This window comes from Anomaloglossus baeobatrachus, chromosome 7 (genome assembly GCF_048569485.1).
Source record: "Anomaloglossus baeobatrachus isolate aAnoBae1 chromosome 7, aAnoBae1.hap1, whole genome shotgun sequence".
NCBI lineage: Eukaryota > Metazoa > Chordata > Amphibia > Anura > Aromobatidae > Anomaloglossus > Anomaloglossus baeobatrachus.
The window spans coordinates 192,567,027-192,585,240 of NC_134359.1; the positions used below are offsets into that span (position 1 = coordinate 192,567,027).

At 44.8% G+C, this 18,214-nt stretch overlaps 1 protein-coding gene across 1 annotated transcript in view; it reads right to left on the reverse strand.

Moving 5' to 3' along the window:
* LOC142246655 (uncharacterized) overlaps positions 1-18,214 on the reverse strand; it is a 94,680-nt gene that overhangs the window by 30,710 nt on the left and 45,756 nt on the right. The window contains exons 5-6 of the mRNA XM_075319721.1: positions 6,004-6,114; positions 2,356-2,456 (exon numbers count right to left, since the gene is read on the reverse strand). Coding sequence (XP_075175836.1) covers positions 2,356-2,456; positions 6,004-6,114 — 212 coding nt within the window. The remainder of the gene's footprint in view (positions 1-2,355; positions 2,457-6,003; positions 6,115-18,214) is intronic.

An 18,214-nucleotide genomic window follows, 5' to 3' on the forward strand; every position in this document is an offset into this window, starting at 1 on the left:
CCTGGAATAAACATAAACCAAGAATCAATTTTCAAACATTGAACTTGCCAAAGGACAAGGGGGGCATGGGCTTACCTAATGTGTCGTTATATTACCAAGCCGCAGTCCTCTCCAGAACAGTAGACTGGATCAGACGCCCATCGAGTAAATTATGGATATCATTGGAAGAATACTTAGCCCCCGCCCCGCTACGGGCTATGTTACTCTCCCCTACTAACCAGAAAGATAAAAGAACCATTACGAATGAGCTAACGAGAACCCTCATGCATAAATGGAAGGAAAATAGAGAGCTACTGGCCCCACCTCTTTCCCCTCTAACCCAAGTTGCAGACATATTAGACGCTGATGTCAATCAACCTGCGTCCACGAAGGCCACATTCTTGACCAAGGTGAAGGTTCCGCTGGCTGATCTTTTGGTGGATGGCTCTTTGATATCCAAACAGGAGATGGAGGTGAACCTTCTCCTCGCTAGGCTCACATTCCTACATCATACAAAATTAAAACATGTGATACACCCTCTATTATCCCACGCCCATCTCGATAGACCTTTAACTACGTTTGAATCTTTCTGCATGCAAACCCGGGCACCCAGGAAAGTTCTTTCTAATCTGTACCATACCCTGCTTACCAAAAAACTGGTGGTGAAGAGAGCATATATACTAAGATGGGAAAGGGACCTGAAAACCACATTTACCGATCTTCAGACGAACCAAATTTATAATGCTTCACACGGCCCGTCGTGTTGTGTGAGAGTTCAGGAGAATTCTTTTAAAGTGATTACGAGATGGTACATTGTCCCTACCTCGTCTAGTACGTGGAGCTCTGCCACCTCGGACCAATGCTGGCGATGCGAGAGGGACATGGGAACATATTTACATGTGTGGTGGGAGTGTCCGATTATCCAGACCTTCTGGCGGATGGCATCAAAGTTAATATACGACCTCACAGGCAAAAAAGGGGTCTTGGACCCTAGACAAATGCTTCTGAACTTCCCATTGTGGCCTAAAGACAAAGCCACCTCGAAGCTAGCGCTATTTGTAGGCTCAGCTTGTAAGCTTCTCATTGCCCAAATGTGGCGCACAACGAAAATTCCCACCCTTACGCAGCTTTTGCTGAAGTTAGACCAATTATATCACGTAGAAGAACTTTCAGCCCTTTCACGTCAGAATGTGCTCTCTTTCCACCAGGTTTGGAAGGCCTGGTAAGACCTATAAGGCAAAGCCCCAATTTTCAGTAGTTACATCTCAGACGACAACATAGAGACATGTGAGTCACCCTACACACCCTCCTCCCCCCATTGAGATGAAGGACAGAAGTCAGAATTTACCAGCCGCGAGAGGAATGGACCTAGGACCAATTTTTTCCCCTCTCTCCTTTCTTTCCTTTCTCTTTCCCTTCCTTTTCGCCTCTTGAACCTACTACCTCCAATCCCTTAATGGAGTTCCAAGGGATATAACTTTGTTCTTCTAGATTCTTGCTTCCCCCCCCTTATACCGAATTCTTATGATATTTACTGTTAAAAATTATTCCAGGTTAATACAGAATCCAGGCTGACAATCTGGAGCGGTCTTTCCCAAAAGCCGGAAGGCTAATTTTATCATCTGGATGAGCTCAGATAATACACAAGGAATCTGAGTATTAACAATGTGATGGGAAGATTAGAATACAGTTGCATTAATATTGATTAAGACTGTGATTTCTGTTGAACATGTATTTTTATTTTTTGCTTCAATAAACAAAACATTAAAACAAACAAAAGGTTGTTCCCATCTCCAAGATTCTAGCCCAATATGTAGTACGTATAATAATATTAATAATAATAATAATAATAATAAGAGCAAATACCTCAGTTTACAAATGTAGTATACTTCTGCTGATTCACTATGTTGCTTACCTCATGCTCAGGGCATTGCAGGACCTTAGATATCCATGGTTGCAACGACGCATATAGTCACAGTTAATGAGTTAGATGTCCGTGGTCATAACCATGGATACCTAAGGTCCTGTAATGCCCTGAACATGAAGTAAGTGATGTAGTGAATCTGGAGAATTATACTAAATTTCTAATTGGAAGTATTTGCTAATATCATTATTATTATTATTATTACAGCTACTAAATATTGAGATAGGATTTTGAAGATGGGCATAACCCTTTAAGAGAAGTGCGGGAGAGTTTAGTTGGCAAGTAACTGCAACCTTGCAAATTGCAAACTTGCGGACATGTGGCTGTCCACTCACACAGGCTAATCATGACAGTGAGTGCATTGCACACTCTCACAGTTCAGCAATCTTCCCATTCTGGAAAACCCTTTATAAATACTCTAATACTTATGAAAATAATAAGAACTTAAAAACCTTAGTTTATTTGTATATGGAATGACCTCAAAAATTTCCTTGTAACCTGTCCTGACAAGCTTCATTTTCTCATGTTGATACTTGCTCAGAAGATTGTCCACCTAAATAAAAAAATTATAAGTTAGATTTGTTAACCTGCAGCTAAAACCATTGCACTTAAAAAACCTGTGAAATGGTGTACTTTGTTAGTCACAGGTTAATTATGACATATTTAAAGACAAAAGTACTTTTATTTATTTTTTTTATGAAAAGATTGATATTTAGTCATTGACACATATACACTTAAAAATTCCCAAACAAATACCTTATTTCTCGGTTTATAAGATGCAGCGGATTATCAGACACACCCCAAATTCAGAGCAAAATAGGGTCTGTTTTATAATCCGGTGGTGTCTTACTGGAGAGGGCAGCAGCTGTGGTGGAGCGGAATCACAGGAGGCAGGGGCGGTGGGTGTCCCAGAAACTGTTGGCCATGCTGGGGCGGCTGCAGAGGCTGGAGGCAGCTATATTAAGGCTCCAGCTCGGGCAGCTGTGTCGGTGCTGGGGTAGCTGTGCTGGGGCTGTGGGCAGTGCGGGCTTCAAAGAAGTGGCGCACTGAGTCAGTGAAGATTGAGCTCTCAGCTCAATGGCAAGCCGAGATCTCATCTGCACAAGCATCACCTTCGGGTGCTATTTTCCTTAAGTCAGCTTCTGGCAGATCAATGGGCTCGAAGCGGAGCAAGCGCAGATGAGAGCTTGAGCCGAGAACTCCATCTACGCACGCGCCGACTCCGGGAGGAATAATTTGAAGTCCTCACAACCGCCCTGCAGCCCTAGCACTAGCCCCTGCAGCACCAGCTGCCGCAGACACAGCACCAGCCTCCGCAGACCCTGCATAGCTGCTCCAGCACCAGCGGCCACAGACACCGCACAGCTGCCGCTACAGATCCCGTACAGCTGCCACCGCAGACTCCGCACAGCCTCCCCAGACCCTGGCCAGCCGTAACAGCACCAGACGCCGCAGACCCTGCACAGCCGCCGCAGATCCCGCACAGCCACCACAGCACCTGCATAACCGCCACAGCACCTGCACAGCCACCGTGGCCCCTGCAGAGCCGCCGCAGCATTCCGCTGGCTTCCTGTGACCCCTCTCCACACCTCCCAGTAAGCTAGATTCAGATTATAAGACGCACCCCTCACTTTCCTCCCAAGTTTTTGGGAGCAAAAGTGTGTCTTATAGTCCAAAAAATATGGTAATTGTTTCAGACCTACATTTTTTGTATTCTAGTCCCTATCAATACTGCTCATAGCTGCATACCTAATTTAAAATTCCCAAAGCATGAGGGAAGTTGATGTCCCACTAATGATGGTGAGCGCACAGGCTGGGGCCATAGTGCAGAGCAAACTGTGCCTGCTTCGGGAGCACAACAAACACACTCATCTAGACTTAGCATCCTCTCCCACTTTGCAGGGGGGCGTGGGACACCACTATTAAAGTCAGAATAGCGCAAACAGGTTGTGGGCTGGATGGCAGATAATGCTTTCAGTCTGTTTCCCAGCACCAACATACAGTATCTTCCACACGATCCAGTCTCACTAGCCAAGGGTCTGGGACCACATAGTCTTCACTCTAATTCTCCTTCCTCCCACCATGGCGAGTCCCAAGAGATGAGTGATCCCACTTAGGGACACATAAAGGAGCTCTTTACATTTACATATATTGATTTTGCCATCGTGCCTGTTTCAAGAGAGACATGAGGAGATCTTGTGCAGTGGTGCCCAAATATATTTGAGTAGCTTCAGTCAAAAGAAGATGATGATGGGAAACAGCAATTATTGTCTCAAGAGGTGGATGATGATGACACACAGTTGTCAACAAGTCATGTTAAGTGGGGATGCAAAAGGGAGTAGGCATTATACTGTTCCTCATAGCACACATCCATGCCCTTTTGCCAAGCCAAAAGTTAGGTGTTCCCTAGTCTGGCACTGTTTTAAAGTACAGACTATAAAACATAATTCAATCAATTGCAACCAGCCTGACCACCACCAGCATGCTCAGGCACATATCATCAAAGCACCCAACTAGGTGGGCCAAATAGCTGGGTCCACGATCAGTGTCTGCGGGTGACAGCACTGCCTCTTCCCCTGTGATACATGCTTGCCAATACCCTGTCCAGTACACAGGCATGGATGCCTCCTGCCCTGCACCCATCATTGCACATTCACAAGAACCATCAATGATAATAATAAATAAATACGATGAAATACTGTGAAAGATGGCCCAGCTGTTAAAGATATGTTCACTCGTTGAATTTTTGTTGCATTTTCTTGCAGTGGTTTTCATGAGTTTTATGAAAACTTAAAGCTGATTTTTACATCTATTAAAATAATTTTTCTGCCCACTTCCCCCTGAACTTATGGGAGGGTCTGCTGGAATAATGCTCGTGTTTCCCATTAACTTACATTATACTCGAGTCGAGCCCATCCAAGCGTCTGTCCTGCACGATTCGAGTAATAAGCAAGCGAGCATTTTAGTGTTCCCTCATCACTAATGTGGAGGGAAAAGGTTGGTTGTTGTGAATCACTCTAAGTTTTATTTCACTTCTGCAGCAGAACCTTACAGATTATGCCTATGCTGTGACTTCACCATCTGCAGTTTTCCTGTGTGCTGGATAATATCTGGCATGCACAGGAGTGCATTGTAAGACACTTTGTGAATGATGTAGGATGCATCATCCACACGACAAAGGGAAGGAGGACAGCAATCACAAGGATAGAGCAGGCACCGGATCAAGAACGTTGATCCTCATCAGACCAGACCGCCCCATAGGTGAGAATAATAAAATGGTACTTTTTTGCTCTTCAGATAGGATTGAGAATGCTGTAAATGAAGGCTTATAGGAGGTGGCCCTAATTTATATGGGAAAATCTGGTGACCGGTTCCCTTTAAGCCAAACCAGACTTATAACAAACCACTTGCAAGCTTAACTCTCTATTTCAGAAGCTTTAAAGATACTTTATTTTCCTTAGTTGCAATGCAACCTGAAGCTCACTGCAATGTGTATTATCTCTAAGCTGAAATATCAATTATCATATTATTACCCTATATTATAACATATTTGTATCTATTCTTCCTGTGTATAAGGACATAGGCACTCAATACATGTTTACTGTCTAGACTAGAGGTTGCTCTATACTTTCTTGTCAATCAATACTGTGCAGTGGCACATCAAGTCCCCATGTGCAATTATTGCAGTGCCAAAGGTGCTTTGGCTCCATTGTGTGGCTCCTATGAGGTACAGTATTTTCCTCTAAAACATTGTTTTTGGGAAGAAAAGCTTTATAAAATAGAAGTATGAAGGAACATAACATTACTTTTCTTCTTATGCTGAAGAATTCATGAAAAAAGCAATTTGCATGCTGCAGTATAAAGTCAGAGGCAATGAGAATCATATTATGGATTTATAAAGCAGTGAACATAAAACCGCATACACCTGTAAGTAATTTAACAACTTTTAAAAATACAATTATTTTAAAGAAATATATTGAAATGCATATATGTATATATATATATATATATATATAGTTTTTTTTTTTATATATATATATATATATATATATGTATATATATATATATATATATATATATATATATATTTCCATACTAACCTCAGAGATAACCTTTGACATCTTTTCTGATCGGTCTTTGTAGTGTACTTCTCTTGGTGGATAGTAGCAAAACAAAGCAAGGCATCCACCCGGTTTAAGAATTCGGTCCACCTGTAATTATTAATTTATATTTTAATACTCATTTTATTGAAAATGAATTGAACTATTATGCTAAAATTAAAAACAATCTTTGGTGCTGTATCTATAATTTTCTGTAGATGAGGATCTCTCTTTAAAATAGCCCAATACTTTTTAATGGATCTGTTTGGCATTATTATTGAATTGCGTGGTGAAAGCCAACTCATATTTCATTTGTTCATTATCTTTTTCATTTTTATTATCTGTATCGGTGATACATCTGGTTTGATCAGTGTTTAAAGCCCCCCTGTTAGCACTTTCAATGGTTGGAATAGGATAGCCCTTTTCTTTCAGTCTCTGTCTCTAGCGTTTGTGGGACGAGGTCTACAAATGACTTCACACTCTCAAAGGCTATCATTATGCAGAGCAAGATGACAATGGAGGCTGGAATAAAGGTCTATCCTTTTTAGGAATGGATCACATTCTTGTATTGGATTCCACGGTTGCCAAAGATTGGTCTGGAAATAACATGGCTAATGCCATGAAAAGGTTTTCATAAGGAGAAAATACACTGGTTCAAATCCAGGGATGATGGTGCGTGGTAGTGGCGTTCCGCATGGCGGTTGTCCTGAGATGCTGTTGGTTGATGGACTTGTGAGGATATGGCCGCAATGCCCATGCAAGCTGCATGTTGCCATTACTGTTGGCTGGTGAAGACAGAAAATTGACTTGTTTCCACAAGGGGACCATCAGTTCATTCTTCACAACAACACTTTACTTGACGGTTCTTCCACAATAAACTTTATACACAAGATAGCGGGCACATAACTTCCAGGCCATTTCAGTTTTGTGAAAATAGCAACATGTAACATTTAAAACTTAGCTTTTAATTGGGTTGTATTAAAAAATATAGCAATATACAGCTGGCGTCTACCTTCCCTCGCCACCCTAAATAAGTTCTGCACCTATATGCTAAGCTAAATACCTGACCCTAGCTGACCCTGAAATAGGCCCTAGGTAGGGAACAGATTTGATGAGAACTTGATCAACCTCACTAAGCTATAAAGAAGACGCAGGGATCACAAACAGGGGGAAAGTAAACTAATAACATTTCCAGATGACTCAAGGAGAGGAACTACAATAATAACAAAGTTTCTCCAGATGAATACAAGCCAATGACTTGCAATGAAGACTTGTTAAGGGTATTAGACCTATTACCAGCACAGAGTAAAGGGGAATGAGGGTATTTAAATACACCAAGGAGCATGCTGGAGATTAACAGGTGAAAAGGTGACAAAGTCCACAGGGTCGTAAAGAGAGAGGGATAAACCCCAAACAGGGAAAAGTGGAAAGTCAGAGAGCAGCTTGTGTAGCCAAACACTACAACCTTCTGCAACCGGAAACTACATGATGTCTGTCATGCATGACACACCCGTGACATGCACTGGATCTTTACAAGGTTTCTAGAAGAAAACGTCTCTATCCCTATAACTCCGCCTATTGTAGACTAGTCCCAAAATGTAACTTTTTCTTACCCTATAGTTTGGTTGCTACCTAGAAAAACTGCTGTACATTACAAATTTTATCACATCACAATCCACATATTACATTACTACATTACATTATAATTCACATGTTTACAAAATACAGTACACTATTCATATTACAATACAACAACGCTATTGGTGTCTTCAGGGAAGGAATCGGACAGCAAAAATCCACATCCTTACAGTAGCATAATACATGATAGCCGAACCCTTCTAGTCTTTATTCCAGGTACACTAACTACTTGACATTACATTGATTTGGTGAAAATAGTTGTTCAGCCATTTAAAAGTGCCCCAAGAGCCGTTCTTTCAACACACCAGGCCGCATGTTGCTTGTGCAACTATGAGCAGCCTGTATGCGATATTGTTTCTAGCGCAGTCACTATGGAAGAATGTTCCAAACAATTGGCAGAGGAATGCCAAGTGTGCAACTTGTGCAACATATTGATTTCTGTGAGATACATGTAAAGGTCTCTCCATCCCTTTCTACTGCTTTGCCTGTGACACTTGGTCGTTCTGGGCTTTTATGTTTACTCAAGCATTTTGTTTACTTAATTGTTGATACCAACATAGAATGCTCTGGTGACCAGGTAGGTCACTTTTATATTTTCTTTTGGAATGCTTAACATGTCTAACATTAACAATTGAGTTAGACTTCTCATGTTTTAAAAACAAAAAGACTTTCTCTTGCATAGTCGCCATTTTGGGATCAGATGCTGCCCTGCCACTTTGGGAGTCTCAGGCAAGTTTGCACATACAAGATACAAACTCTGAGATGTGACCTTTCCATACATTATTATTACAAACAGGTGAAATTTACAGTATATCTTTGCAGTAATATGAATGCAAAACCAGATGAATCTTTTCTAACCACCCTGTATTTAGAGATACATTGTATTTCATTTTAGTGCTCTAATAAGTCCTTTTATATTTTTCTATTTCAAATGTTGAGTCAAAAAGAAACACTGTCTTCTGGAGACTATAATTTAAAATCTTGGCAATGGACAGAATAAAACAATGGCCCACAAGAGCAAGTTATAAAAAGAGCAGTCAAGGTTTTTCAGGGATCCTCTCTCTACATGTTATCCAGAAGAATTTAAATATATAAATATATTTTATTTTAATTTTTCAGAATCATAATGGGGTCATGTGCGCTGCATTTATAGGCATTGGCTTGGAAGGGAGCAATGTCACTTCCAGGAAATGAAGATTTGCTAATTCATTTTTTTCATGGGAGTTTTGTAAAAAGTTTTTTTCTTATTATATTATTTAAAGATTTTTCTTATACTTTGATAGTATGACAAATGAGATGAAGGACATTGCATTGCGGAATTTCATGTTAAATAAAAGTGATTTTTTTAATTTATTTATTTATTTTAGTGCCGGTGACTTTTACATATAAAAATAAATAAGGATCAAAATATAAATTAGCAGTCCATCATAAGTGAGGCAAACTGAATAGTGCATTTTTTCAAACATGCTTAATGTGTCGCTAAAGCTATGAGGCTATGTCCGCACGTTGCTTTTTACCTGCTTTTTACCTGCTTTTTTGCTGCTTTTTCAACTGCAGCGTTTAATGCCAAAATGGTTGTGTTCTGCTTTTCAAGCAAAGTCTATGGGAATTTGGGTTTCTTGTCTGCACTATGCAGTTCAAACTGCAGCCTTTTTGTGGCAGAAGTTTGGTCAAAAACTCAGCTTTGCAGTGCAAAACCCAAATGGCAAAAACAATTGACATGTCAATTGTTTTTGCCATTTGGGTTTTGCACTGCAAAGCTGAGTTTTTGACCAAAGTTCTGCCACAAAAAGGCTGCAGTTTGAACTGCATAGTGCGGACAAGAAACCCAAATTCCCATAGACTTTGCTTGAAAAGCAGAACACAACCATTTTGGCATTAAACTCTGCAGTTGAAAAAGCAGCAAAAAAGCAGGTAAAAAGCAGGTAAAAAGCAACGTGCGGACATAGCCTAAATGTAGCTCGATATAATTTGCGCTTCATGTTTCCATAACACCATCTTATAATGAAAGTTCATACTATTGTCGAACTTTTATCCTTTTCACTGAAGAACACGTGTGTAGAATTAAAGTTTATATTAAGCTGCAGAATAGAAAAAGTTAATTTCAAGCAAATGCCTGTAGTATAATAATTTTCTTTAAAGGTTATCACACTGAAGAGTTTCTTACACCAAGAGAACAGTGTAGATATTAATCTTGTGTTTCTATGACAGACTTACTTCAGTAAAGCATAATGCAGAAAAATATATAAGCTATCGTTTTCTGAAAGAAATCAAGGAGTAGAGATGAGCGAACCGGTCCCGGTTCGGCTCGAGGTCGGTTCGCCGAACGGAGGTCCCGTTCGAGTTCGGTTCGTCGAACGTTCGACGAACCGAACTCGAACTGCATAGGAAACAATGGCAGGCATTCACAAACACATAAAAACACCTAGAAAACACCCTCAAAGGTGTCCAAAAGGTGACAAACAACTCACAACACAACACAAACACATGGGAAAGTGACAAGGACATATACTCATGCGAAAACAAAAGAGCTGGACAAGGAAAAAGAGGAGGACACACAGATATATGAGTATATGCAAGGAAACATCGATTCCATTATTGTGCAACTTGAGCCCTGCTCATTTTAGGCTTCCAATCTGGATAAATTGCCTGAGCTCGCCACGTACGCCTTGGGGATCTTGTCATGTCCTGCAGCCAGCGTTCTCTCGGAACCTGTCTTCAGTGCTGCTGGGGGTCTGCTGGCAGATAAGCACACGCGTCTGTCCACTGACAATGTGGACATGGCTCTCAGAGGACTTTTCTTCCCCTGGGTCAGCCAGGGGACGGGAAAGGCATGCGTATTTTTGAGAGTGCTTCATGCAAAGCATCTTTTTCTTTTTCAAAAGGGGGCTCAACCGATGCCAGTCAAGTGGGGTGTGTGTGGCCCAGTTAGTGGAAACGAGGGAGACTGTGGTTGGAGTCCCCTCGCTGTGTCTCTAAAAGAACCAAGATGAACAAGTCATGGCTCTCAGAGGACTTTTCTTCCCCTGGGTCAGCCAGGGGACGGGAAAGGCACGCGTATTTTTGAGAGTGCTTCATGCAAAGCATCTTTTTCTTTTTCAAAAGGGGGCTCAACCCATGCCAGTCAAGTGGGGTGTGTGTGGCCCAGTTAGTGGAAACGAGGGAGACTGTGGTTGGAGTCCCCTCGCTGTGTCTCTAAAAGAACCAAGATGAACAAGTCATGGCTCTTAGAGGACTTTTCTTCCCCTGGGTCAGCCAGGGGACGGGAAAGGCACGCGTATTTTTGAGAGTGCTTCATGCAAAGCATCTTTTTCTTTTTCAAAAGGGGGCTCAACCCATGCCAGTCAAGTGGGGTGTGTGTGGCCCAGTTAGTGGAAACGAGGGAGACTGTGGTTGGAGTCCCCTCGCTGTGTCTCTAAAAGAACCAAGATGAACAAGTCATGGCTCTTAGAGGACTTTTCTTCCCCTGGGTCAGCCAGGGGACGGGAAAGGCACGCGTATTTTTGAGAGTGCTTCATGCAAAGCATCTTTTTCTTTTTCAAAAGGGGGCTCAACCCATGCCAGTCAAGTGGGGTGTGTGTGGCCCAGTTAGTGGAAACGAGGGAGACTGTGGTTGGAGTCCCCTCGCTGTGTCTCTAAAAGAACCAAGATGAACAAGTCATGGCTCTCAGAGGACTTTTCTTCCCCTGGGTCAGCCAGGGGACGGGAAAGGCACGCGTATTTTTGAGAGTGCTTCATGCAAAGCATCTTTTTCTTTTTCAAAAGGGGGCTCAACCCATGCCAGTCAAGTGGGGTGTGTGTGGCCCAGTTAGTGGAAACGAGGGAGACTGTGGTTGGAGTCCCCTCGCTGTGTCTCTAAAAGAACCAAGATGAACAAGTCATGGCTCTTAGAGGACTTTTCTCCCCCTGGGTCAGCCAGGGGACGGGAAAGGCACGCGTATTTTTGAGAGTGCTTCATGCAAAGCATCTTTTTCTTTTTCAAAAGGGGGCTCAACCCATGCCAGTCAAGTGGGGTGTGTGTGGCCCAGTTAGTGGAAACGAGGGAGACTGTGGTTGGAGTCCCCTCGCTGTGTCTCTAAAAGAACCAAGATGAACAAGTCATGGCTCTCAGAGGACTTTTCTTCCCCTGGGTCAGCCAGGGGACGGGAAAGGCACGCGTATTTTTGAGAGTGCTTCATGCAAAGCATCTTTTTCTTTTTCAAAAGGGGGCTCAACCCATGCCAGTCAAGTGGGGTGTGTGTGGCCCAGTTAGTGGAAACGAGGGAGACTGTGGTTGGAGTCCCCTCGCTGTGTCTCTAAAAGAACCAAGATGAACAAGTCATGGCTCTTAGAGGACTTTTCTTCCCCTGGGTCAGCCAGGGGACGGGAAAGGCACGCGTATTTTTGAGAGTGCTTCATGCAAAGCATCTTTTTCTTTTTCAAAAGGGGGCTCAACCCATGCCAGTCAAGTGGGGTGTGTGTGGCCCAGTTAGTGGAAACGAGGGAGACTGTGGTTGGAGTCCCCTCGCTGTGTCTCTAAAAGAACCAAGATGAACAAGTCATGGCTCTTAGAGGACTTTTCTTCCCCTGGGTCAGCCAGGGGACGGGAAAGGCACGCGTATTTTTGAGAGTGCTTCATGCAAAGCATCTTTTTCTTTTTCAAAAGGGGGCTCAACCCATGCCAGTCAAGTGGGGTGTGTGTGGCCCAGTTAGTGGAAACGAGGGAGACTGTGGTTGGAGTCCCCTCGCTGTGTTTTACATGCTTTTAGAAGGGCATGACATGGCTTGGAGGTTGACTTTCATCATATGCAAACTGTTGGCTACCAAAATGCTGCCTTTCCAACAACTGTGGTTATAGGCAATGAGGAACATACTGATGAAGATGAGACGCAGATACCCGATTGGGATGACAACTTAAATATTCGGTCAGGGCAAGACGAAACTCGGTCTGAGGGGGAGGGGAGTGCAAACACAACAATTGATGATGAAGTTCTAGATCCCACCTACTGTCAACCCACAGTCAGACACTCGAGGAGGTCAACAGAGGCGGTGGAGGAGGATGCAACCGACGTCGAAGTAACCTGGCGCCTTCCTGGACACAGTCGGAGCACTGGTAGCACGTCTACAACTGCATCCTCAGCCACCACTCTGCCTCTGAGCATTATTCGGGGTGGATCAACAGGTCGCATGGCCTCTAAGCCTTGCCTAGCCTGGTCCTTTTTTGACATAAAAAAAGATCGCCCAAATTATGTGATCTGTAACATTTGGCATGGTTATCTTAGTAGAGGTCAAAACCTCAGCAGTTTGACAACTTCTTCCATGAATCGTCACATGAATAAATATCATATGGCCTGGTGGGAAGCTCACCGTGCTGCAATGCGGCATAGTGGAGCCAACCATCCACCGCCTGCCCCTTCCAGGGCATCCGCGCGCTCGTCATCTTCTAGGACTGTGGGGACAGCTGTCACACCTGTTTTTCCACCCACAACTTCCACCACTATAACCGCAACAGGCAGTTTGCTTGGTAGGTCATCAGTTGGTTTGGAAGGGGAAACAAGTGAGTGTGTACAGCTCTCTCAGACATCGATAGCACCAACGTTGGATGAAGGCAATATCATGTCTCCGCCTGCACTTTCCTCACAAAGCTGCATTTTTCCAGGGACACCCTACTCAACACCGTCTACACACAGCAGCCAGATCTCTGTCCCTCAGATGTGGTCAAATAAAAGGCCACTTCCTGCGACCCATGACAAAGCGAAGAGGTTGACTCTATCCCTCTGTAAGCTGTTGGCTACAGAAATGCTGCCTTTCCGCCTAGTGGACACACAGGATTTTAGAGACCTTATGTCTGTCGCTGTGCCCCAGTACCAGATGCCTAGTCGCCACTACTTCTCTAAGAAAGGTGTGCCCGCGCTACACCAGCATGTCGCACACAACATCACCGCTTCCTTGAGAAACTCTGTGTGTGAACGGGTGCATTTCACCACCGATACTTGGACCAGTAAGCATGGACAGGGACGTTACATGTCGCTGACTGGCCACTGGGTAACTATGGTGATAGATGGTGAAGGGTCTGCTGCACAAGTCTTGCCGTCCCCACGACTTGTGTGTCAATCCTCTGTCTGTCCAAGTTCCGCCACTGCTTCTGCATCCTCCACCTCATCTGGGTCCTCCACCTCCGCCCCAAGCCTGCCTGGTCAGGCCACCAGCGTTCTCACTGCGCAGAAGGAATCACGCAACCCTCATTACTATGCTGGCAGCAGAGCGCAACGGCATCAGGCGGTCTTTAGCTTGACATGTCTTGGGAATAAGAGTCACACAGCTGAGGAGTTGTGGTCAGCTCTGCGGTCCGAGTTTAATAAATGGTTGTCTCCACTCAACCTGCAGCCTGGTAAGGCCGTGTGCGACAATGCTGCAAACCTGGGTGCGGCCCTTTGCCTGGGCAAGGTGACACACGTACCTTGTAAGGCTCACGTGTTGAACCTTGTCGTCCAGCAATTTTTAACACACTATCCCGGCCTAGATGGCCTTCTGAACAGGGCACGAAAACTGTCTGCTCACTTCCGCCGTTCAAGCGCCGCAGCTGAGGGACTTGCATCGCTCCAGAAGTCTTTCGGCCTGCCGGTTCATCGCCTGAAATGCGATGTGGCGACACGCTGGAATTCAACTCTCCACATGTTACAGCGACTGTGGCAGCACCGGCGAGCCCTGGTGCAATACGTCATGATGTATAGCCTGGGCCAACGAGATGCAGAAGTGGGGCAGATCACCCTGATGGAGTGATCTCAGATCAAGGACCTATGCACCCTTCTGCACAGTTTCGACATGGCACGAATATGTTTAGCGCTGACAATGCCATTATCAGCATGACGATTACAGTCATTTACATGCTGGAGCACACGCTAAACACTATTCGTAGTCAGGGGGTGGGACAACAGGAAGGGGAGGAACTACAGGAGGATTCATATGCGCAAGACACAACAACATCACCAAGGTCCAGACGTTCATCATCACCAACGCGGCAGGCATGGGACCATGGGGGACAGGGATCAACAAGGGCGCATGGTAGCAGGCGAGATGTTGAGGAAGGTGCAGGAGGACATGAAGATATGGAGGACGAACTGTCCATGGACATGGAAGACTCAGCAGATGAGGGGGACCTTGGTCAAATTTCAGTTGAAAGAGGTTGGGGGGAGATGACAGAGGAAGAAAGAACGGTTAGCACCTCTATGCCACAAACACAGCGTGGACTTGGTCCGCATGGCTGCGCAAGACACATGAGTGCCTTCTTGTTGCACTACCTCCAACATGACCCTCGTATTGTCAAAATTAGAAGTGATGATGACTACTGGCTTGCCACACTATTAGATCCCCGGGACAAGTCCAAATTTTGTGACATAATTCCACCCATAGAAAGGGACGCACGTATGCAGGAGTATCAGCAGAAGCTGTTACTCGATCTTAGCTCGGCTTTTCCACCAAACAATCGTGCAGGTGAAGGGAGTGATTCTCCCAGTTGTAACTTGACAAACATGGGACGGCCTCGTCATCTTCAACAGTCTACCCGTACCAGTAGGACCGTATCTGGTGCTGGTAACAGCAATTTTATGGAATCTTTTCATAATTTTTTTAGACCCTCCTTTGCAAGGCCACCAGAGACAACAAGTCTGACACATAGTCAACGGATGGAGAGGATGATACAGGAGTATCTCCAAATGAACATCGATGCAATGACTTTGCAAATGGAGCCTTGCTCCTTTTGTGCTTCAAATCTAGAAAAATGTCAAGAGCTCTCCAGTTACGCCTTGAAGATTTTGTCGTGTCCAGCTGCCAGCGTTGTCTCTGAACGTGTCTTCAGTGCTGCTGGGTGTGTGCTGACAGATAAGCGCACGCGTCTGTCCAGTGACAATGTGGACAGACTGACGTTCATCAAAATGAACAAGTCATGGATCCAGAAGGAATTTACTACCCCTGTGTCATCCTGGGGAGAGTAAATGCTTGTGGATTTGGAATGTGCTTGATGCAAATCAAAACATCCTGTTTGCAACTAGGGCACAAGTGCTGCCACTGATGGGGTGTCTGTGTGCCCAATTTTGGGAAAAAAGGTAGACTCCGCTTGGAGTAACCCTTGCTTGCTGTGTTTTTTAAAAATGATACAAGATGAACAGATCTGAAGGCAAGATGAAGGCAACATCATGTCTCCGCCTGCACTTTTCTCACAAACCTGCATTTTTCCAGGGACACCCTACTCAACACCGTCTACAGACAGCAGCCAGATCTCTGTCCCTCAGATGTGGTCAAATAAAAGGCCACTTACTGCGACCCATGACAAAGCTAAGTGGTTGACTCTATCCCTCTGTAAGCTGTTGGCTACCGAAATGCTGCCTTTACGCGTAGTGGACACACAGGATTTTACAGACCTTATGTCTGTCGCTGTGCCCCAGTACCAGATGCCCAATCACCACTGCTTCTCCAAGAAAAGCATGCCCGCGCTACACCAGCATGTCGCACACAACATCACCACTTCCTTGAGAAAATCTGTGTGCGACAGGGTGCATTTCAACACAGATACTTGGACCAGTAAGCATAGACAGGGTCATTACATGTCACTGACTGGGCACTGGCAAACTATGGTGAGAGATGGAGAAGGGTCTGCTGTACAAGTCTTGCCGTCCCCACGAGTTGTTTCAATCCTTGTTCTGTATGTAGAAGTTAATACACTGCTTCTGCCTCTTCAACCTCGTGTGGGTCCTCTACCTTGGCGCAAACCCTGTGTGGTCAGGCCACCCTTCCTTGCAACTGCGCACAAGGACTACCACACACCTCCTTACTATGCTGGCAGCAGAGCTCAATGCCATCAGGCGGTCAAAGTTTTACTTTGAAATGTATGGGAAATGTGAGTCACACCGCTATTACAGAGAATAGTAGTCAGGCAGGGTCAAAACATTAATTGAGGAACAGGAACAGAATGGGACGGCCAGGACTTAATCAGAAAACAAGCAGAGGTGAAATGCGTATCGGCCAACAAGGTACATAAACAGCAAGCAGGAAACGTAGTCAGGTAACAAGCACACAAAATCATAAAACTGAACTGGGGGTAAAATTAACCAGAGGTTCATAGCTATGTCTGGCAGTGGTCTGCAGACAGGATGGGCATAAAAAAGGGTGTGGTGTCTTCCCATTGGTTGTAGCTGAATGATGGTATTTCATCTGTGAGATACCCACCAGCTACATTCAGCCAGAGATTCTGCATCTGTCAAGGTAATGCAGCCCAGTGGGTGAGCATAACCTGCGTCCACCTGCGCCGCTGGCATCGACTACTCTCCCATCATCAGCAATATTCATGAAAGGAACACGTTGTCACCTGGCGACCGGAGTACAAATTGACGGAGCGGACTCCGTTGGTGACTTAACAGCCGTGTGCGGCAATGATGCAAACCTGGCTGCGGGCCATCGTCAGGGCAATGTGACACACGTGCCTTGTATGGCTCACGTGTTGAACCTAATTCTCCAGCAATTTTTAAAACACCATCACGGCCTACATGGCCTTGTGCAGCGTGCACGCTCGCTATGTGCTCACTTCCATCGTGCGTACACAGCAGCTCAACAACTTTCGTCTTTACAGAAGTCTTTAGGTCTGGTGGTTAAACGCCTGAAATGCGATGTGCCCACACGCAGGAATTTGAATCTGCACATGTTGCAGCGTGTGTGGCAGCACCGCAGAGCCCTGCTGAAATACGGTATGACATATAGCCTGGGATAACTTGATCAAGAGGTGGTGCAGATCACGCTGCTGGAGTGGTGTCAGATCAAGGACCTATGCACCCTGCTACACAGTTCACAAATGTCGACGAAGATGTTTAGCACTGGCAATGTCATTTTCAGCGTGACAATTCTGCTCATCTACATGATGGAGCACACTGTAATTATTATTCGGAGTCAGGTGTTGGGACAAGAGGAAGGGGAGGAAGTACAGGAGGAGTCATATGCGGAAGGGATAACAAGATCTACGAGGTCCAGATGGTCAGCGGCACCTATGCGGCAGTCATGGTGAGGGAGAGGGATTAACAAGGGCGCATAGTATCAGCAAAAAGTGTTGATGAAAGTGCAGGAGCCCATGAAGAAATGGAGGACGAACTGGCGATGGGCATGGAAGACTCAGCAGATGAGTGAGAGCTTGCTCACATTTCGGTTGTGCGAGGTTGTGGGTAGAGGGCAGAGGAAGGATGCACGATTCTCACCTCTCTGCCACCAACACACCAAGGACTTGGTCCTCCTGGATGCACAAGACACATGAGCGCCTTCTTGCTGCACTACCTACATGACCCTCGGATTGTATGAATTTGAAGTAATCCTGAATACTGGGTTGCCACACTGTTAGATCCCCGGTACAAGACAAAATTTGGCGAAATAATTCCTGCCATAGAAATAGACGCACGTATACAGGAGTATCTGCAGAATGTGGTACGCAATCTTAGATCTACTTTTCCACTAAACACCAGTGCTGCACAGAGTGAATCTCAACGCTTTGTCATGGATAGGAGGAAATGGTCTTTTACTTGTCCACATCGGAGGGACCGAGGGATGGCTGCTG